The 22,632-nt window shown below is 39.4% G+C and overlaps 1 protein-coding gene across 1 annotated transcript in view; it reads right to left on the reverse strand.

Annotated features, from left to right (window-relative positions):
* Window positions 1-22,632, reverse strand: part of LOC108924238 (titin-like) — a 162,790-nt gene that overhangs the window by 29,083 nt on the left and 111,075 nt on the right. The window contains exons 183-192 of the mRNA XM_029247484.1: window positions 22,128-22,415; window positions 21,717-22,007; window positions 20,716-21,003; window positions 20,022-20,612; window positions 19,617-19,721; window positions 19,315-19,512; window positions 18,927-19,223; window positions 17,971-18,558; window positions 17,349-17,651; window positions 52-17,148 (exon numbers count right to left, since the gene is read on the reverse strand). Of these exons, the coding sequence (XP_029103317.1) occupies window positions 52-17,148; window positions 17,349-17,651; window positions 17,971-18,558; window positions 18,927-19,223; window positions 19,315-19,512; window positions 19,617-19,721; window positions 20,022-20,612; window positions 20,716-21,003; window positions 21,717-22,007; window positions 22,128-22,415 (20,046 nt within the window). The remainder of the gene's footprint in view (window positions 1-51; window positions 17,149-17,348; window positions 17,652-17,970; window positions 18,559-18,926; window positions 19,224-19,314; window positions 19,513-19,616; window positions 19,722-20,021; window positions 20,613-20,715; window positions 21,004-21,716; window positions 22,008-22,127; window positions 22,416-22,632) is intronic.

Genomic DNA, 22,632 nt, shown 5'->3' on the forward strand with positions numbered 1-22,632 from the left:
TATGTGAGTAACAAAAAAGCAGACATAATATGATTTGCGTATAAATCGTACCTGTAATTTTAGTTCCGTCTGTCTCTGAAGGCACTCCAAGTCCAAATTCATTTTCACCTATGACTCTGAAGTAATAAATGGCTCCCTCTTGTAAGTTCGTCACTTTGTAAATAAGATGGTGGCAGTTGTTTGTCACGCTTACCCATGCCTTTTTGATTGCTTCACGTTTTTCAATGTGGTAATTTTTAACAGGGTCACCACCATCATTGTCTGGAGCTCTCCATGTCAAAGTTACTGAGTCCTTTGTCACTTCTTTAATTTCAATGTCTGAAGGTGGGCCAGGTGAATCAAGGACTTTGACAGTCATTGTTAGTACAGCAGTTCCAACTGGGTTCTCTAGTGTCACAGTATACTTTCCTGAGTCCTTTCTTGTTGCTTTTTCTATTGTAAGTGATGTACAATTATCACTTGTATCAATACTTGCTCTCTCCTGCAAATTTACATCTTCGTTATTCCAAACAACTGTAGGAATTGGTTTTCCTCTGAATGGTGCAGTCAGAGTAAATGAATTTCCATGCCTGACAATGAGTGTTTTTCGCATTTCATTGTCAACATTAAATAATGGCTCTTCTTCTCTCTCGTTTGCAACTTCGGGGTCAGATGGTGGGCTTGGGTCACTAATACCAATTTTGTTAATAGATTTAACAGCAAACACATACTCTGCTCCAGATTCAAGTCCACTAACTGTATATTCAGTATTCCTTGTATTCTGAACTGCCACACGCCATTCTTTATCACTTTTCTTTTTAAATTCTATGCTGTATCCAGTGACAGGATTCTCACCAACAGATTGTGGCTTGTTCCACAAAAGAGTGATAGAACTTTTGGTTGAATCAATAATTTTTGGTTTACTAGGAGAAGGTGGCAACAACGGTGGATCTTCTGCTTTGGTTAATGGACAAGGGTCACTTGGAAGGCTTATACCAGCAGCATTTTCTGCAAAAACACGGAACTCATACTCACATCTGTTACGGAGTTTGGTTGCTTTAACTGAAAGCTCGTATATAAGCTTACTGTTCACACGGACCCAGTGCATACTTGACTTCTCACGCTTTTCAATTATATAACCAAGAATTTCACTACCTCCATCAGATGCAGGCTTTCCCCAGCAGATTGTCATTTCCTTACTGCTTACATTGCTAATCGCAACATTTGTAGGTGCAAATGGGACAGTAAATGGATCAGTTGTTTTTATGGGATCACTTTCCAATGCTTCACCAACTCCAAATTTGTTCACACCTAGAACTCTAAATATATACTCATTTCCTTTAAGAAGTTTGTCAACTTTACATGTTGTAGTTTTTATGTCCCAATGTACCACAGTCCAGACAAGATGGCTTGTTTCACGCTTTTCAACAATGTAGTGGGAGATTTCCGCTCCACCATTTTCTTGAGGGGGCCCCCAGGTCAATGTACATGTTGCTGCAGTAAGGTCAGTCACCTGTAAAGGACCTGCTGATGGTCCTGGCCTATCAAGGACCGTGCAGTTTAGAGGAAATGATTTTGTTCCAGCCAGGTTCTTCACTGTTAAAACATACTGACCAGAGTCACTTCTTACACAGTCTTTAATGGTTACTGAAGTGCTGGTGTCTGTTGAATAGATCTGTATTCTAGCCCTCATGTCAATCTCCTTACCATCCTTTGCCCATGAAACAACTGGGAGAGGCCGTCCAGCAATATCTGCTTTGATTTTCAGGGAATCTCCAGCTTTTACAACTACTGCATTTCTAAAATTAACATCCATTATGATCCGTGGTGGATCTACATCATCTTTAACTGTTATGGGCCCTGTGCAATCAGATGGTTGACTAAATAATCCAGCTGCATTTTTAGCAATGACACGGAAATCATATGTCTGGTTTTCGACAAGGCCTGTAACATCAAAGTATGTTTCCTGAATATTGGTGAAATTGCACCTTATCCAGCGTTCCTCTTCCTTGCGTTCAATGATATAGCCTGTAACTTTAGCTCCACCATCATACTGTGGCTTTGCCCATAAAAGTGAAACGGCTGTTTTAGTGATGTTTGTGACTGTAGGTTGACCTGGAGGATCACAAGGATCTCTTGCAGCCACAGGTTCACAGGCTTTGCTACACTTTCCTACACCAACAATGTTTTCAGCATAGACACGATATTCATAGAACAAGCCCTTTTCAATACCAGTAACTCTGAATTCTGTATTCTTGATGAGACTTCTGTTTATTTTTGCCCAAAGAATGCTATTTCTTTCTTTGCATTCCAGGTGATACCCAGTGACTGCACTGCCACCATCATTAACTGGTTCATTCCATGTAACAAGCATGAATTCCTTGGTTGCTTGGACAACCCGAGGTGTAGCAGGGGGACCAGGAACTTTGAATGGATACTGGACAGTAATTACTGGCGAATCTATTGAAGGACCCTTTCCATAACGATTTATAGCATAAACACGGAACTGGTATTCAGAGCCTTGTGTCAGGTGCGATACTTTAATAGAAGTTCTAGCAACTGTTGATGAAACAATTTGCCATACACTGGTGTTGGCATCTCTCTTTTCTACAATATAGCTGTTGATATGGCAACCACCATTGAAAATTGGTGGTTCCCAAGATAATGAAATGCTTTCAGCAGTTACTTCATCCACTCTGATTGCAGCTGGAGAACCAGGTTTATCAAGAACAACAATTAAAATTTCTTCTGTTTTTGTACCACCTGCATTAGTTAGTGTGATTTCATATTTTCCAACATGCTCTCTGCTGGCTTCTTTGAAAAAAAGTTTTGCCGAGGTCATAGATGATAAAAGTGTCACTGACGTTGTTTGCTTTAAAGGAAGACCATCTTTCTTCCATGATATGACAGGTTTGGGTCTACCTTTAAATGGAACTTCAACTGTTAAATCTTTCCCAGCTTTAATACTGTAAGTGTTAAAAGGCATATCAATGGTGGGCTCAATTTCAATGTCCTTTGCAATGACAGGAACCCCTAGTTGTTTTGGTTCACTTGTTCCTTTTTCATTCACAGCACTGATTCTGAAAGAATATTCGTCACCTGGTACAAGACCTGTAATTATTGCTTCCAGTGCCCTAAATGTACCGGTTGCAATCCACCTCTCACTGCCCTTAGTTTGCATTTCTACATTGTAGCATATGATTTTGCTTCCTCCATCGTTATCTGGCTTCTCCCAAGAAAGAGTTACACTGTTACGAGTCACATCTACAAGCTTAATTTTACCTGGTGGCATAGGTGGTTCAGAAACTTTAACTGGGTCTTTAGTTTCTGCAGGTAAACCAACACCATGCTCATTAACAGCCTGCACACGGAAATAATAAATACCTCCCTGCTGCAGCTGACCAATTACAAATGAATTTGAAGTGCAGTTACTCGTAACAGTAGTATATGCCTTTCTTGTAGACTCTCGTTTTTCTATGATGTAGTTGGTTATTTTGGCTCCCCCATCAAAAGCTGGAGAATCCCATGACAGTGTTACTGAATCATTCTTGATGTCTTTGATTACAAAATTAAGAGGTGAGCTTGGTGAGTCCATAACTCTGACATTGACAAATACTGTTTTTGTGCCATTGTTATTTTCAAGGGTCAAAATATACTTGCCGCTGTCACATCTGTTTACGTTGTCAATGACCAACATGGTGTATGAACTAGTAGTTTCAGTTTGTGCACGTTCAGTCAGGGATCCTTCTGCCTTCTCCCACTTGACTTTTGGTTCAGGTCTTCCACGTATGACAACAAAAATTCGAAGTGTTCCACTTGCACGTACAGAAACGACTTTTCTGAGTTCTGCATCTAATTCAGCCTCTGGTACTTCTTGCTTTTCAACAGCAGCTATGGAGCCATGGATATCAGCATGTTCACCAACTCCTTCTGCATTAAATGCACAGATGCGAAAGTTGTATTTAGTATTTTCCTTAAGTTTTTCCACTTTGTATTGTGTTGCTTGTATACCAGTTGAAGGTGTACAAGTACTCCAGTCTTCATGTGTAACCTCTTTCATTTCAACAATATATCCCTTTATGTATGCACCGCCATCATCAAGAGGTTTGCTCCAAGATAAGGTCACAGTTGAGCTTGTGTGATCAGTGACCTTGGGATGGTTTGGTGGGCCAGGTGGACGTGCAGCATTGCAGGCTCTGTAGAACAAAGATGGCTCACTTGGTGGACCCACACCAGCCTCATTTTCAGCAGAGACCCGGAATTCATAGAAATGCCCTTCTGTGAGACCAGTTACTTTGAAATTTAGATCGCTTAGTTCTGTTTTGTTACATTTTGTCCACCTGACACCATCTTTGTCACGTTTCTCAAGATGATAGTTATGAATATCTGACCCACCATTATACTCTGGCTGTTCCCATTTAATAACCATTGAATCCCCTGTTATACAAGTTGCTTCAGGCATGGATGGTGGACTTGGAGGCTTGAACGGATGTTTTGCTGTTACAGGCTCAGACTCCAAGGGTTCACTTATACCATATTTGTTAACTGCCATAGTTCTGAAGATGTATTCATTTCCAACTAGGAGATTTGTCACTTTGCAGCTAAGTGCTTTAACTTTGGGTTTAACTACTGTCCAAGACAACTTACTGGTGTCTCTTTTTTCAACAATATAATGGTCAACAGCTGCACCACCATCTTGTAATGGTTCTCCCCAAGACAGACAACATGCATCTGCAGTGACTTCAGTCACTTGTAGTGGACCTTCAGGAGAACCAGGCCTGTCAAGAACTTTAACAGTAATTGGAATAGTTTTTGTTCCACCAATATTGCTTAGAATAAGGTTGTAGCACCCACTGTCTTCTCTAGTGCAGTCCTTAACTATAAGTACTGTGGATTTACTAGTGGTTTTTATGTCAACTTTTTGAGTAGTCACTTCAAATTTCTTTCCATCTTTTAACCATATGACATCAGGTTCTGGTTTTCCATACACATTAGCATCAAGAGCAAGAGTACACCCTGCATTAATAACAACAACATCCTTGTATTTTGGATCCATTGACACTCTAGGCAATTCAATGTCATCTTTAGCAGCTATTGGTCCAGTGCTTTCAGAAGGTTGACTGAAAATACCAGCTGCATTTCTTGCAATTATTCTAAATTCATATTTTTCACCTTCTGATAATCCTGTGACTGTAAATTCTGTCTCAGCAACATTTGTGAAGTTGGCTTTCATCCAACGACCTTCGGGTAAATCTCTTTTTTCTATAATGTATCCAGTTACCTTGCTACCACCATCATACTGTGGCTTCATCCACTGAAGTGTGACATGGTTTCTGCATATAATGACTGGCTCGGGTGTCCCAGGTGAATCACAAGGATCACGAGCTATAAAACATTCTGAAATCTTGCTTGATTTTCCAATGCCTACAATATTTTCAGCAAACACTCTGTATTCATATCCGTTGCCTTCTTCAAGGTTACATGCCTTAAAGATGGTATCACTAATTAGAGTCTTGTTCAACTTAGTCCAGAGGATACTATTTCTTTCTTTGCTTTCAAGATGGTAGCCAATAACTGTGCTGCCACCATCAGTAACTGGTTCATTCCATTCAATAACCATGCAGTCTTTTGTTGTTGATGTGACAAATGGAGTGCCAGGTGGTCCTGGAGGTTTGTAAGGGTACTGCACAACAACAGGTTTAGAAATCAAGGGAGAACCCCTCCCATATCTGTTTTCAGCAAAGACTCTAAACTGATACTCGGAACCTTTTTTAAGTTTGTAAATTTTTATAGTTGTCCTTGCAACTGTTTGTGATATAACTTCCCATGCTGTGGTAGCTGTGTCCCGTTTTTCAATAACATAATTCTTTACTTCACAGCCACCTTTGTATTCCGGTGGTTCCCATGATACTGTGACAGAATTATTAGTTACATCATTGATTTGAATGGGACCTGTTGGTGGACCAGGTTTGTCAAAGACTATTATGACAATTTCTTCCTTTGAATCACCTGCACAGTTTGTTGCTGTGACAGAATATTTGCCAAAGTCGTCTTTGCAAGCCTCCTTAATCTGAAGGATTGTTGATGTAGGTGTGTTAATGGGATTAATCCTTGTAGTCTGTTTTAGGGATAGTCCATCTTTCATCCATGTAATTTTAGGTTTTGGGCATCCAGTCACCATTATTTCTATTTTGAGGTCATCACCAGATTTGACACTATAAGTGTTGAACAATAGTTTAAAACTGGGTTCAACAGTTAAATCATTTGCAGTAACTGGTGTAGCTAATATCTTAGGATCACTCTTTCCTTTTTCGTTGTAGGCTAAAACACGGAAGAGGTATTCCTGACCAGATATTAGTCCTGCAACAGTACCTTCGCATGTCTTTGTTGATGTTGCAACAGTCCATTTATCTGTTCCTTTAACCTGCATTTCAATTGCATAACCCATTATCCTACTACCACCATCATGTTCTGGTTTTTCCCATGCTAGGGAGGCACTTACTTTAGTTACATCAGTCAAAGTAACATTCCTCACGGACAGAGGAACTTCACACACCCTTACTGCACTTTTAGTTTCAATAGGTTGACTAACTCCATATTCATTCTCAGCCATAACTCTAAAGTAATACATAGCGCCTTCAGCAAGATTTTCTACCTTAAAGCTTGTTTTGGTGCATTTAGCAGTAACATTTACATACACCTTTCTAGTTGATTCACGTTTATCAACTATGAAATTCCTTATCTTTGCTCCTCCATCTGAAAGTGGTGGCTCCCACAAAAGAGTGATGCAGTCTTTTTTTATATCTTTCACAACAAGATTCTGAGGTGCTCCTGGTGTATCCAATACTTTGATGGAGATGAAATCTGATACACAACCACTGCTGTTTTCCAGTTTAACAGTATATTTTCCAGTGTCATTTCTGTTGCAGTTTTCAATTGAAAGTTGCGTACAGTTAATCCCATTTTCAATTTTTACTTTTTCCTTTTTACACAAATCTTCTTCTTCTTTAGTCCAACTAATGTTTGGAATGGGTCTTCCTTTGAAAGGGACACTGATTTTCACTGACCTACCAGCATGCACTATAAGTCCTTTCCTTATTTCTGAGTCAAGGGAGAGCTCTGGTGGTTCCATTTTGTCTTCAGGTTTAACTGTACCAGGAATAGCAGCTGCTTCACCAACACCTAATTTATTGATTGCACACACCTGAATTTTATATTCATCATTTTCTGAAAGGTTTGTGATATTAAATTTATTGACAAGTAGGCCAGTTGGTGGTGTGCACATTGTCCATTCCTCTTCATTAGCTTTGCAGATCTCCACAACATATCCCTGGATCAAACTGCCACCATTATAAATTGGTTTACCCCATGTCAATGAAATGGAGTTCTTTGTGATATCAGTTACATGAGGATGTGTTGGTGGACCAGGACTGAACATGGGGTCGCAAGCTTTATAACAAGGGGTTGGTAAACTTGGTTCTCCAACTCCAGCTGCATTTTCTGCATAAACTCTGAACTCATAGTCGTGATCCTCCATTAATCCTGTCACTCTGAAACGTAAATCTGAGACAATTTGTCTATTACATCTTGTCCATCTTACTCCAGTTTTCTCTTTCTTCTCTATAAAATACCCAATAATTTCACTTCCACCATCTATTTGTGGTCTCTTCCAGCAAACAGTCATGGAATCCTTTGCAATGTTAATTACTTCTAAAGCCTGTGGTGCTTCAGGTGGTAAAAATTGATTTTTCATTATCACTGGTAATGATTCTAGTGGTTTGCCAATACCAGACTTGTTGACAGCCATGACACGGAATTTATATTCATTCCCTTCTAGAAGATTAGTTACTTTAAACAATGTATCTTCACAGTCACTACAAACTACAGTCCATGCGAGCCGGCTCGTTTCCCTCCTTTCAATTATGTAATGAAAAATACTGCTTCCCCCATTGTGTTTCGGAGGAAGCCAAGATAATGTGCATGTTTCAGAAGTTACACTGGTAACATCTAGAGGCCCTTCACACATTCCTGGTACATCTAGTACTTTAACGTGGAATGGAACAGTTTTGGAACCTGCTACATTTGTCACTTGCAAATTATATTGGCCACTGTCTATTCTGCTGGCATCTTTAACAGTAACCATTGTTCGAGATTCAGTGTTTTTTATCTCACATCTCGATGAATTTTCAATTTCCTTATCATCTTTGAACCACTGAATTGTAGGCATGGGTCTTCCGTAAACATCAGCTTCAAGTTTGAAACTTTCCCCTGCATTTACTACAATAGCTTGAATGTACTCTGGATCAGTTGAGCATCTTGGTGGCTCAGCTTCATCCTTTGCAGTTATTGGTCCAGTATTGCAAGATGGTTTGCTAATAGTTCCAACTGCATTTTTTGCAATAATTCTAAAGTCATATTTGCAGTTTTCTATAAGGCCAGTAATTGTAAAATGGGTCTCAATTATGTTTGTGAAGTTAGCCTTTATCCAGCGTCCCTCGGGTATGTCTCTCTTCTCCACAATGTAACCAGTAATCATACTACCTCCATCATACTCAGGCCTTGTCCAATGGACTGTGATTGAGTTTTTAGTCACAGAGGTGACTTCTGGAGTCCCAGGTGGATCACACGGGTCACGAGCCACATACCCCTCTGAGATTTTACTGCATCTGCCAATGCCGACAATATTCTCAGCATAAACTCTGAACTCATATTCAATACCTTCATCTAGAGGAGTGCTTTTAAAAGAAGTGTCACGAATTAGTGTCTTATTTATTTTTGTCCAGATAATACTATTCTTCTCTTTCCTTTCAAGATGATATCCAACAACACTGCTGCCTCCATCTGATACTGGTTCATGCCACTCCACAATCATGTGATTTTTTGAAAGTGAGGAAACATAGGGAGTTCCTGGAGGTCCAGGTTCTTTGAAAGGATACTGAGCAATCACTGATGCAGAGTCTAAGGCATAACTTTTGCCATACCTGTTTTCAGCAATAATTCTAAATTGATATTCTGCCCCAGTTGTCAAATGCAATATCTTCAATGTAGTTCTTATTGCTGTTGTGGAAACATTTTCCCAGGTAGTAGTGGTTGTGTCCCTTTTTTGTACAATGTAGTTTAAAATTGGACAGCCACCAGTGTATTTTGGTGGATCCCAGGAAATTGTAACACTTTGCGAACTGACCTCATCAAACCTAATAGGACCAGTTGGTGGGCCTGGTTTATCAAGTGTAATGATTTCAATGGTTGCATCTTTTTTCCCAACAGCATTCGAAGCAGCAATAGCATATATCCCAGCATCATCTCTTGTTACTTCTTTTATATTAAGAATTGTTTGCTTTGAAGTGTTGATAACATTAACCCTTGTTGTCTGTTTAAGAGTTAAGCCATCCTTTTTCCAAGTAATGTTTGGTTTTGGACATCCAGAAATTGGTATTTCTAATTTGAGGTCCTTATTAACCAGCACACTGTAGTTATTAAATGCAGGTCGTACATCTGGCTCTATGGCAAGATCCTTTGTCTGTACTGGTACTGCAAGGGATCTTGGGTCACTCTTTCCTTTCTCATTGACAGCAACAACTCTGAATACATATTCTTCTCCAGGAACTAAATTAGTGATAACAGTCTCCAGTGTTTTTACATTTGCACTTACAGACCACTTTTCATTGCCTTTAGCTTGCATTTCCACCAGATAATGAAGAATTTTGCTTCCACCATCATGTTCAGGCTTCTCCCAAGCAAGAGAAACACTGTTACGTGTTATATCAACAACTGTAAGTTTCCCAGGTGGTTGGGGCACTTCTGAAACTTTTAAAGGATCGGGTATTTCTGAAGGTAACCCAATTCCATATTCGTTCTCGGCATATACTCTGAAATAATAACTACAGCCCTCCTGAAGAGGTTCAATTTTCCATGACAGTTTGTGACAGTTGGTTGAAACAGCTGAGTATGCTTTTCTGGTTGTTTCACGTTTTTCAATAATATAGTTTTTTATTTTAGCTCCACCATCCAGTGAAGGTGGTTCCCATGTAAGTGTTACAGATTCTTTTGTCATTTCTTTAACTTTAAGGTTAACTGGAGCACTAGGTGTATCAAGCACTCTGACACTGATAGATGCAGTTTTTGTTCCACTAGAATTTTCTGCAGTAATGGTGTACTTTCCACTATCAAACCTGTTAACCTTATCAATGACAAGAGAAGTATAACTGCTTGTAATCTCAATTTGAGCTGTATCCCTAATTTCACCATGAACTTTCCCCCATTTTATTTCAGGAGCAGGTCGTCCTCGAATAGGAATGAACACTCTGATGGAGGCTCCAGCTCTAACAGTGAGTGTCTTCCTGAGGTCAGGATCAATATCAAGATCTGGCTCTTCTCTCTTGTCTTCAAGGAGCACGGCAGACACATCGGCATGTTCTCCAACACCAACTTTGTTTACAGCGCACACTCTGAATTTATACTCATGATTTTCTTTTAGTTTATCAACTTCAAACTGTGCACATTTAATACCCGGTGATGGAGTGAACATTTTCCATTCTTCAGATGTTAATTCACATCCCTCAACAATATATCCTTGAATATCACAACCTCCATCATAAACAGGTTTTCCCCAGGAAAGGAAAATTGAGGTTCTTGTTATATCAGTGACCTTAGGATTGTTTGGAGGGCCTGGTGGGAAAATAGGATCCAAAGCCTTATAGTAAGGAGATGGCGAGCTTGGTTCTCCAGCTCCTGCAGCATTCTCAGCTGAAACTCTAAACTCATAATGGTGGTTTACCAGAAGCCCAGTAACTCTGAAGTGTAATTCAGTTACTGTGCATTTATTACATTTTGTCCATCTTACTCCTTCTTTGTCATGCTTTTCAATAATATACCCTGTTATTGGGCTACCACCATCATTAGCAGGTGCCTCCCAGGTTACAACCATTGAATCTTTTGTAACATTGGAAATTTCAACATTCTTTGGTGCGCCTGGAGTTACAAAGGGATTTTTAGCAATTACAGCTTCAGATTCTAGTGAGTCACTAATTCCATATTTGTTTACAGCCATGACATGAAATATATATTCATTTCCTTCAAGAAGTTTTGTGATTTTAAAATCAAGTTCTTTTATTTTAGGCTCAACAGTAGTCCATACTAATCTACTCGTTTCTCTTTTTTCAATAATGTAATGAAGTATTTCACTGCCACCATCATCCTTTGGTGGTTTCCAGGTGACTATACACTGTTCAGCTGTTACATTGGACACAGAAATGGGTCCCTCAGGTGGACCTGGTTTGTCTAAGACTTCTACATTGACATGAACAGACTTCTGTCCTCCAGTATTTTCCACCTTTAGAGTGTACTGGCCTCCATCATTCCGCTTAACATCCTTAACACTAAGACATGTACTACTGTTGGTGTTTTTTATTTCACACCATTTAGTGTTGAAAAGCTCTTGATTTCCCTTCATCCAGCAGATTAATGGTGTTGGTTTTCCTTGAACGTCAGCAGCAATCTTAAAGTTTTCTCCAGCATTAACAACAAATTTTTGAGTATATTGTGGATCTATACTAATGCGAGGCGGGTCAACTTCATCCTTTGCAGTAATAGGACCAGTGCTGTTTGAGGGATCACTGAGAAGACCTGCTGCATTTTTTGCAATTATACGAAACTCATATTTCTGACCCTCAGTTAATCCAGTTGCAACATATTCAGTCTCAATCACGTTTGTGAAATTTGCTTTTATCCAGCGACCATCAGGTAACTCTTTCTTCTCAACAACATATCCAGTAATTTTGAATCCACCATCATACTCTGGCTTTGTCCATCTAAGTGCAACTGAATTATTTGTGATGGTAGCTACTTCAGGGGTACCAGGAGGATCACAAGGATCTCTTGCAACATAGCTTTCTGAAACTTTACTGGGTTTACCTATGCCAACAATGTTTTCTGCATAAACTCTATATTCATATTCAATTCCTTCTTCAAGGCCAGTTGTTTTGAACTCCAGGTCCTGAATTAATGTCTTGTTTAGCTTCATCCAAATAATACTGTTTCTTTCCTTCCGATCCAGGTGATACCCCAGGATATTTGTTCCTCCATCAATCACGGGTTCATTCCAAACCACAACCATGCTATCTTTATTGGCCTCCTGTACAAATGGTGTTCCTGGAGGGCCTGGAAGTTTATACGGGTACTGGGCAAGTACAGCTTCTGAAACTAGACCAGGACTTTTTCCATAACGATTTGCAGCAGTTATCCTGAACTGATATTCACAACCAGTCTTCAACCGTCTTACCTTAACTGTTGTTCTAGCTAAGCTTACATTTACAGCTTGCCAGTTTGTACTTGAAGTATCTCTCTTCTCCACAGTGTAGTTGTTGATAGTACAACCACCATCATATTCTGGTGGATTCCAAGACAACGTAACACTGTCAGCTGTGACTTCGGTTATTTTTACTGGACCACCTGGACGACCAGGTTTATCAAGAACAACAATGCAAATGTTTGCTGTTGCTTCCCCAGCAGTGTTTGAAAGTTGAATGGTGTACTGACCAACATCATCTCTACAAGCTTCTTTTATCTTGAGATACAGTTGGCTTTCATCCATTTCAAAATTAACTCTAGATGTTTGTTTAAGAGGACAACCATCTTTGTGCCATAATATAGCTGCTTTGGGCCTAGCAAGATATGGTATGTCTACTTTTAGGTCTTCTCCAGCAAGAACGCTAAATGTTGAGAATAATAACTTTACTGATGGGGTAATGATAAGATCTTTAGCAATAACTGGTACACCAATCTGACGAGGATCACTGGTTCCTTTCTCATTTCTTGCTGAAACACGGAAGATGTATTCTTCACCTTCTGTCAGCCCAGTAACAACCGCTTCAGTGGCTTTTACAAGCATGCACTGGGTCCAGGTTTCACTGCGCTTACCCTGCATTTCAACAACATAAGCAACTATTCTACTTCCTCCATCATGTTCTGGTTTTTCCCACAACAGTGTAGCACTGTTTTTTGTTACATCTTGCAACGTGATTTTACCTGGAGGGAGTGGTTTTTCAGACACTTTCACTGAGTCACTGCTTTCAATAGGAAGACCAATTCCATATTCATTTTCAGCAAAAACCCTAAAATAATAGTTGCACCCCTCCTGCAGCTGATCAACAGTCCAACTTGTTTTGTGACAGTTTGCATTTACAGTTGAGTATGCCTTTCTTGTTGATTCCCTTTTTTCTACAATGTAGTTCTTAATCTTAGCACCACCATCAATAATGGGAGGATCCCAGGTGAGTGAAACTGATTCTTTGGTTACTTCTTTAACCTTGAAATTTTGCGGAGCTCCAGGGGTATCCAGTACTCTAACATTCACAAAGGCTGTCTTGCTTCCTGAGCTGTTTTCCAACATTAAAATGTACTGTCCACTATCAAATCTGTTAACATGTTCAACTAAAATTGATGTAAAGGATGTTGTGCTTTCAATAATGGCCCTATCCAGTGGCTCTCCATTTTGTTTTGACCATTTAACCTCAGGAGCAGGCCTTCCTTTAATAGGTACAAAAATTCTTAATGTGCCACCAGCTCTTATATTAACAATTTTACGGAGCTCTGCATCAAGTTCAATTTCTGGTGGAATCTGTCTATCCTCTGCTTTTGGTAACCCAGGAACAGAGGCAGGGTCTCCAACCCCCTCACAATTAACAGCTGAAATATTTATTTTATATTCTTGATTTTCTTTTAAGTTAGTAATTGTAAATACAGTGGCTACTAAACCTTCCTTGGGAGTGACAACTGTCCATTCATCTTCATGCGGAAGACAGGTTTCAACAACATATCCAGTGATATCAGAACCCCCATCATATACCGGCTTGTTCCATGCAAGTGTAATGGATGACTTTGTTGTATCCAAAACCCTTGGATTACCAGGAGGGCTAGGTTTGTAAATTGTGTCACTAGCCTTATAAAAGGGACTTGAGGGACTTGGGAAACTTAAACCGGCAGCATTCTCAGCTATGATTCTGAATTCATATTCATGCCCTTGTATCAGTCCTGTTACTTTGTACCTCACATCAGTTACAATGTTTTTGTTGCACTTAATCCAGCGGTGGCCTGCTCTATCTCTCCTTTCAATAATATAGTTGGAAATATTGGTGCCACCATTGTTTTTTGGATGTTCCCAACTAATTACCATCGAGTCCTTAGTTATAGTGATTACCTCAGGAGCTGATGGAGGATCAGAAGGCAAATATGGGTTTGCTGCAACAACTGGCTCAGATTCTAGGGGTTCGCCAACTCCATACCTATTAACAGCCATGACTCTAAAGATGTACTCATTGCCTTTCAGCAACTTTGTTACCTTGAATTGATTGACTTGTAAGTCTGAAGCTACATTTGTCCAAGCAAGCCTACTTGTTTCACGTTTCTGAAGTACATAGTATTCAATCTTTGCTCCACCATCATCTAAGGGTGGTAACCATGACAGGACACAGTTCTCAGCTGTGATGTCTGTAACAGCTAGTTGACCATGAGGAGGACCTGGCCTATCCAACACTTTTACAATGAAGACATGTTTGGCAAAACCGCCAGGGTTGCTTGCAGTTAATGTGAATTCACCCCCATCTCTTCTTAAAGAGTCCTTGTTAATTAAAACTGTAGTTAAATCAGTTTTTTTCATTTCAACTTTTGTTGTATTTTCTATTTCCTTTCCATCTTTGGTCCAAATCAAGAAGGGTAATGGTTGACCTGTAACATCAGCCTCAAGCTTGAAGACTTCTCCTGCTTTTGTAAGTAAAACATCCTTAAACTTAGCATCAACCATAATTCTTGGCTCCTCAATGTCATCTTTGCAAACAATAGGATCCGATGGTTCAGATGGATTGCTCACAGCACCAGCTGAATTTCTTGCAAAAACACGGAATTCATAGGAGGAATGTTCTGTCAGTCCACTAATAGTAAACGTGGTGTCAAGAATATTGCTGAAGTTGGCTTTCAGCCATCGTCCATCAGGTAAATCTCTCTTTTCCACTGTGTACCCGGATATTTTGAATCCGCCGTCATATTCAGGCTTTTTCCACTGAATAGTCACTGAAGATTTAGAAATGTTTATGGCCACAGGCTGACCTGGTGGGTCCACTGGATCAAGGGCAAAGAATGCCTCTGAAGGCTTACTTGGTTTTCCCACTCCAGCTAAGTTTTCAGCTGCAACTCGAAACTCATATGCAATTCCATCTTCTAGTCCTGTAGTTTTAAAAATATTTCCTACTACCAGTCCTTTACTCACTCTGTGCCATATAATACTCTTCCTCTCTTTCCTTTCAACATGGTATCCAATGATTTCACTTCCTCCATCAGACACAGGCTCATTCCAACTAATTGTCATAGTGTTTTTAGTAAAGCCTGTTACTTTTGGTGTGCCAGGTGGGCCAGGTACCTTAAAAGGATAAGTAGCAATGACAGATTCAGAGTTTATTGGAGGTCCAACACCATATCTGTTTTTAGCTTTAACACGAAACTGATATTCAACTCCAGTGGAAAGATGCTGTGCTTTGAACATTGTACGGATTACTGTTGCTGATAATGTTACCCATAATGTACTTGTTGTTTCTCTTAATTCAACAACATAACTGTTTATTGGTACTCCTCCATCATTTTCAGGAGAATCCCATGATATTACAATAGAATCACAACAAATTTTGTCAAAATTTACTGGCCCCCTAGGAGGTCCAGGAATATCGTGTACTTTAACGGTAATTGTTTCGGTCACAGTCCCAAGTATATTTTTTCCTGTCACAGAGTACTGTCCACTGTCATTCCTAGTACATTCTCTGATATTGAGGGTAGTTGAAATTGAAGTGTTTTCAATATTTATCCTTTGCGTCTGTTTGAGAATCTGTTCTTCCTTCCTCCAGGTAACAGCTGGTTTTGGACACCCTAGAACAGGTATCTCAACTTTGAGATCATCTCCTGCTTTCACAATTACTAATTTCTGGCAGATTCCACGTAAATCAAATTCAGGTTGTGTGGTTTCTTCCTTAATAACAACAGGCCTACTTTCACATGGGTCACTTCTTCCTGCATTGTTGACAGCCATAACTCTGAACACATACTCTTCATTTTCATTTAGATTTTTTACTACATAGTCTAGATTCTTCAATGTAGTTATATGGGACCATTGCTCCGAGCCATTCTTTTGAGCTTCTATGACATATGCAGTAATTCTACTTCCACCATCATGTTTGGGTTTTGTCCACGTAAGATTTGCAGAATTCTTAGTAATGTCTGTGACATTAACCTTTTCCGGAGCAGCTGGTGCTTGAGACACTCTAATTGGGTTTGGAGTTTCAACAGGTTCACCAATTCCAAATTCATTTTCAGCACGCACTCTAAAAAAATATTCTGATCCTTCAGCCAGATTTGGAACTCTAACAGAACATTTTTGACAATTAGTGATTATGGCAACATATGCTTTTCTTGTAGCTTCACGCTTTTCAATGATGTAATTTGTTATCTTTGAACCACCATCAATAATGGGTGTTTCCCATTGGAGGGTAATGCTTTCTTTATTAATTGCTGTGGGCCTCAAGTTGAGAGGAGGACCCGGGGAATCCAAGACTTTAACATTCACGCAACAAGTTTTTTTGCCTGCGGTATTCTCCAATCTTAACATGTATTTTCCAGCATCATGTCTTGTACAGTCTGGGATAACTAGAAGACTATATGATTCTGTGGTATCAATGTGTGCACGACCTATAAGTGCCTCTTCTTTCATCCAAATGACTTTGGGTATTGGACGACCTTTGATCGGCACAAATATACGTATAGATCCTCCAGCCTTCACAACAAGGGTTCGCCTAAGTTCGGCATCAAGTTCAAAGTCTGGAATTTCTTGGCGTTCCACAACCTCCACAAGTTCTTCAACTTGAGCTGATTCACCGACACCCTTTGCATTCATTGCGCTAACTCTGAAATTGTACCTTCCTCCTTGCTGTAAATTCGAAACAACAAATTCAGTAATTCTTAGAGTGCCCACTGTATCTTTAACCCACTCTGTCTCTGTTTCCTTTTTGTGTTCAATTATATATCCAGTGATGTCAAGTCCACCATCATACAGTGGCCTGCTCCAAGTGAATGTGGCTGTAGATTTAGTTGTATCAGTAATCCTTGGATTGAATGGAGGCCCAGGCACATCTGAAAAACATCATGATTACTTTTTCCAGTTTGAATAACACACACACAAACTGAATTGTTTTCACAAGTAGTTTGTGAAAGCCTCCATTTTAGATTATAAAGGTTTTACAGGACTTTTTAACATTTTCTTTGGAATATTTCTTCTACTATGTTACTGCACATAAAGTTTCAAATATCAAAAAAATCAAATATTTACTCACATGTCATACCCTTTGTTATGACTGATTGTGAAGGTTCACTTGGTTCTCCAAAGCCAGCTTTATTCTCTGCAATAACTCGGAATTCATATTCAACTCCTTCTATGAGGCCTTGGACTTTGTAATTTAGATCAGAAATCATTTTCTTTGATGCTCTAATCCATCTCATCTCTCTTTTTTCCTTTCTTTCAACAATATAGCCAATGATATCACTACCCCCATCTTCAACTGGTCTCTTCCATGAAATGGTGACAGAGTCCTTATCTACATTAACAGTTTCTGGTTTGGATGGAGGACCTGGTGGACCTGGAGGTAAGTTAAAATAATATTTTAAATTTATAAAGACAAACCATGGGATTATATGACTCAACTGACATCTACTCTATTTATACAGTAAATCTCTTGTGTCACAATTACATGTAGTTTAGTATATTTCTAAATTTATTACATTTTTACAAGGAATTCATACATATTTTCTAAACTATACATTTTCCATGTATATCTCAACAGTTTTAAGATAGTCAAGTGTCTATAAAAATAAAGCAAACATTCCCTCTGTATTTAACAGCTTAAAATGATAAAATATTAAATATCATCAAAATATAACTATCATAATTTAACATACCAAAGTTGTCCACCATTTTCACTGGCTCAGATTGTGTTGCTTCACCAGTGCCATATTGATTTAATGCTGAAACGCGAAAGATGTATTCATTGCCTTGGATGAGCTTCCTAGTAACAAAATGACAATCAATAATATTTTCTGCTAAAGTGGTCCAAAGAAGTCGACTTGTTTCTCTCTTCTCCAGCGTATATGATTTAACTGGAGAGCCCCCATCCTCATGTGGTGGTGACCATGTTAATGTGACCTTTTCAGCAGAAACGCTGCTGGCTTCAAGCAGTCCTGGAGGGCCTGGAACATCAAGAACTGTCACTTTAACATTTTCTTCTTTGATTCCAAATGGATTGCTGGCAGAGATAGTGTATTCTCCAGAGTCCTTCCTGCTGGCACACTTTATTGTCAGTGTTGAAGATGTTGGGGTTTTTTCAATTTGGCAGATATCTGAGGGTTTGAAGTCCCTTCCTCCTTTTGACCAGACAGAAGTTGGAGGAGGTTTCCCAGTTATGCGTGTTGCAGTTATCACAATTGTATCCCCAGCTCTAACTGTAAGGCCCTCCTTCACAGTTGGATCAATGATGATGGCTGGTGCTTCTGTTGAAATGTTAAATGGAAAAAATAGAACAAAATACCACACATTTTGCAATACACACACACACACACATTTTCAGAACCGCTTGTCCCATACGGGGTCGCGGGGAACCGGAGCCTACCCGGTAACACAGGGCGTAAGGCCGGAGATGGAGGGGACACACCTAGGACGGGACGCCAGTCCGTCGCAAGGCACCCCAAGTAGGACTCGAACCCCAGACCCACCGGAGAGCAGGACTGTGCACAGTCCAACCCACTGCGCCACCACCCCCTAGGTCATTTTGCAATAATGTACATTAATTTTATACACTTTCATTTTGTATCTTCAGTGTTATATCAGAAGAAAATTACTGTTTAATAGAATTTCTTACCGTATTCATCTTTGCAAACAATGGTGTCAGTTTGTTCTGACGGAGAACTTATTGCTCCGGCTGCATTTTTAGCTCTTATTCTGAATTCAAACTTGCAGCCTTCTTGAAGGCCTGTTACAGTAAAAGCACAATCTAAAACATTTATGATGTTTGCCTTCATCCAGAGTTTTGCAGGCAATTCACGTTTCTCAACAATGTAGCCTGTCAATTTGTGTCCACCATCATATTTGGGTTCAGTCCACTGAAGAGTTACTGTGCTCCTTGTGATGGTAATTACATCAGGTTTGCCAGGGGGATCTATAACAAATCCATAAAGAATAATAAAAAGGAAAAATTCAAAAACGCATTTCTAAAAATGGACATATTCACACAACAGCACTTCACCTACCGATAGGGTCTAAGGCAATCACAGGCTCTGTTGCTGGGCTTGGCTTTCCAATGCCTGCAATATTTATTGCCATTATTCTGAATTCATATTCAAGGCCTTCTGATAAACCAATTACTGTGTAATCTTTCATTTTCACAGTTGTGCTGTTTGCTCTCTTCCACAGCAAACTGTTCCTTTCTTTGAACTCAATATGATATCCTGCAAGCACAAAAAGAAACCAATTGCATTATTTTCTTTTATCACTTATTAAACAGTGGTATACTGATTTTTAAAAGCAGTAATAAATACAAATGGATAATAACCTGTAATTGGTGAGCCTCCAGTCTTTCTTGGATCAGACCATGCTAATACCGCTGAATCACATCGCATAGCCATAATCTGTGGTGGTGGTGGAGCATCTGGTACGTCTAGAGAAACAAGAAAATACATTCTTAGCATCTTCTCTGAATTAGGAGGTAAATATTGTAAAGTAATACACACACACACATTTTCAGAACCGCTTGTCCCATACGGGGTCACGGGGAACCGGAGCCTACCCGGTAACACAGAGCGTAAGGCCAGAGGGGGAGGGGACACACCCAGGACGGGACGCCAGTCCGTCGCAAGACACCCCAAGCAGGACTCGAACCCCAGACCCACTGGAGAGCAGGACTGTGGTCCAACCCACTGCGCCACCGCACCCCCGTCTGTAAAGTAATAACACTTACTAAATGGATGCTTAGCCACAACATCATCCGATTTGAGGCCTTCTCCAACCCCATACTTGTTTTCTGCAGAAACTCTAAAGATGTATTCAGTTCCTTCATGAAGACCAGTTACTCTGAAATTACACATCTCCACAGATGAGGCAAAGGTAACCCACATTTTGGTCACTGAATCTCTCTTTTCAAGAATGTAGTTAGTTATTTCCGATCCACCATCATCTTTTGGTGCACCCCATTTCAAGTTCATTCCATCTGCAGTGATTTCATCAAACTTTATTGGTCCTGTGGGTATTCCTGGTTTTCCAACTACCCTGATGAAGATGATTGATTCTCTGGTTCCTGCAATATTTCTAAGAGTTATTGTATATTTTGAGGCATCACCTCGTTGGCAGTCATGAATCAACAGTGTTGTGTTGACAGCCATTGACTCAACAGAAACTCTTCCGCTGTCTGTTAAAGTAACATCTTCACCTTTCTTCCATATAACCGTAGGAGCAGGTTTGCCAAAGATTGGGATCTTGAGACGAACAGTACTTCCCTCCTTTGCAATATAGCATAAATTTGGTAAATCTCTTAAATCACATCCAGGTGGAACTAAAATCAAATGAAAGCAGCAAAATTATAAAAAGAATGAATGCAAAAATGTAAAGCAAAAATACATATATGCAAATGTTCACCTTAGTTCTTAATTACTCACCAGTAAGGTCTTTAGCTACTATATTAAGTTCCTTAACTGTTCCATCACCTGCATCATTGACTGCTCTCACTCTGTAGGAATACTCCCTTCCTTCTATTAGATCTTTGGCACTGTACTGCATGTTCTTTGATCTCATGACAGTCTTCCATTTATCTTCCCCGTTTTTCACTTCTAGGACATAAGCTGTAATGCGGCTTCCACCATCACTGATCGGTTTCTTCCATGCAAGAGTACATAAATCCTTTGTGACTAATAATGGCTTGAAATCCACAACTGGTCCTGGTTGTTCTACAACAATATTGAATCTATTTGTAATATAGAACTACACGCAGATCATAAAAATTAGCATATATTTACATTTATTTACATACACTACATGTAAACATTTTAGTTAGCAGACGCTTTTCTCCAAATCGACTTCCAGCTAACTTTATGTCGTTTTATCAGCCAAGACACCTTATTCACAAAAGTGACTTACACTGCTAGATACACTACTTACAATGGGTCACTCATCCATACATCAGTGGAACACAGTCTCTCTATCACTCACACACTGGGTAAACCTGAACAGCATGTCTGAGTGAGGAGCGGGTCAGAAAGAGTTTGTCCTGGAGAAACCTGCCCTTCATGAATGCAGCATGAAAAATACACTTTAAGACTTTTTTTACTTCAAACTGCATTAAAACTCATTTAAAATGACTTGCAATAAAACACCTTCTTTCTACAGATTTAGATTTTTTGACCAAGTTATTGTATAAACATGCTTCAGTCTCATTGACCATTGGCACCCATAAATGGAAGTGACTTCAGCTAAGGCACTCACATACTCTTGTTCTGTTTGTTTGAGTGCATCTTGCAATGGGCTGTGAAAGCATAGGTTTTGCTCCACAAAACCCAAATAAAATGAAAAATTGTAACCCAAATATCTAGGGAGGATCCAGTGTAGTAGCAGGAGTATTAGTATTAACAAACAGCCAGACAGATAAACACTTTTCACTCACCTGAAGCTCGTGCAGCATCTGCAGTTTCACATGGCTCTCCTATACCATATTCATTTTCAGCTAAAACTCTGAAAAAATAGCACCTGCCTGCTTCTAAGCCCTCAACTGTAAAAGATGTTTTTGTGCAGTCCAGGGTAACTGTGGACCATGATTTTCGCTCAGCATCACGTTTCTCAACAATGTACTGCTTCACTGGACTTCCTCCATCAATCAAAGGAGCATCCCAAAGAATAGAGGCACTGTCTTTTGAAGTCTCATTCACTGTTAGATTAAGTGGTGGCCCAGGGGTATCTAAATTAAAAATAAAAATAAAAGGTTTTACAGTTTCAGGAATGACTTCAACATCAAATTATAATCATGTGTTTCATATGACATCAAATGACATCAAATGTATATTCTTATCAGACTTACCTAAAACTTTTACAACAATTGTATACGTCTTTATTCCAGTGCTGTTTTCCAGGTTCAGTATATATTTTCCTGCATCGTATCTGTTCACTTTCTCAATATACAGAAGAGTATCCCATTCAGTTGTCTTAATCACAATTCCTTGTCTTTCTTTAATGTTGGTGTTCATCTTAGCCCAGGTGACTTTGGGAATAGGGCGGCCCTTTATTGGAACATACAATTTCATTGGGGTTCCAGCTCGCAGTTCCAGTGTTTTCATCAGTTCTCCGTTAAGTTCTGCTTCAGGAGGAACTGCAATTATGAAAGAATATATGTGTACCGGTATTTATAAATTACAGGACATGAGAGCACACATTTTCATGTGGATGCAATTAATCATTCTGAAGTCATGATAAAAAAAGAAAAAAAAACATTTTCACATTTTCATAAAATAGCACTGTTTATTCTATGCGTTAAGAATATCTAAGCTCTTCCTTTAATCTGTTGGAAAAAAAAATATGGTTCAGAT

The sequence above is a fragment of the Scleropages formosus genome, chromosome 21 (assembly GCF_900964775.1).
Source record: "Scleropages formosus chromosome 21, fSclFor1.1, whole genome shotgun sequence".
Lineage (NCBI taxonomy): Eukaryota > Metazoa > Chordata > Actinopteri > Osteoglossiformes > Osteoglossidae > Scleropages > Scleropages formosus.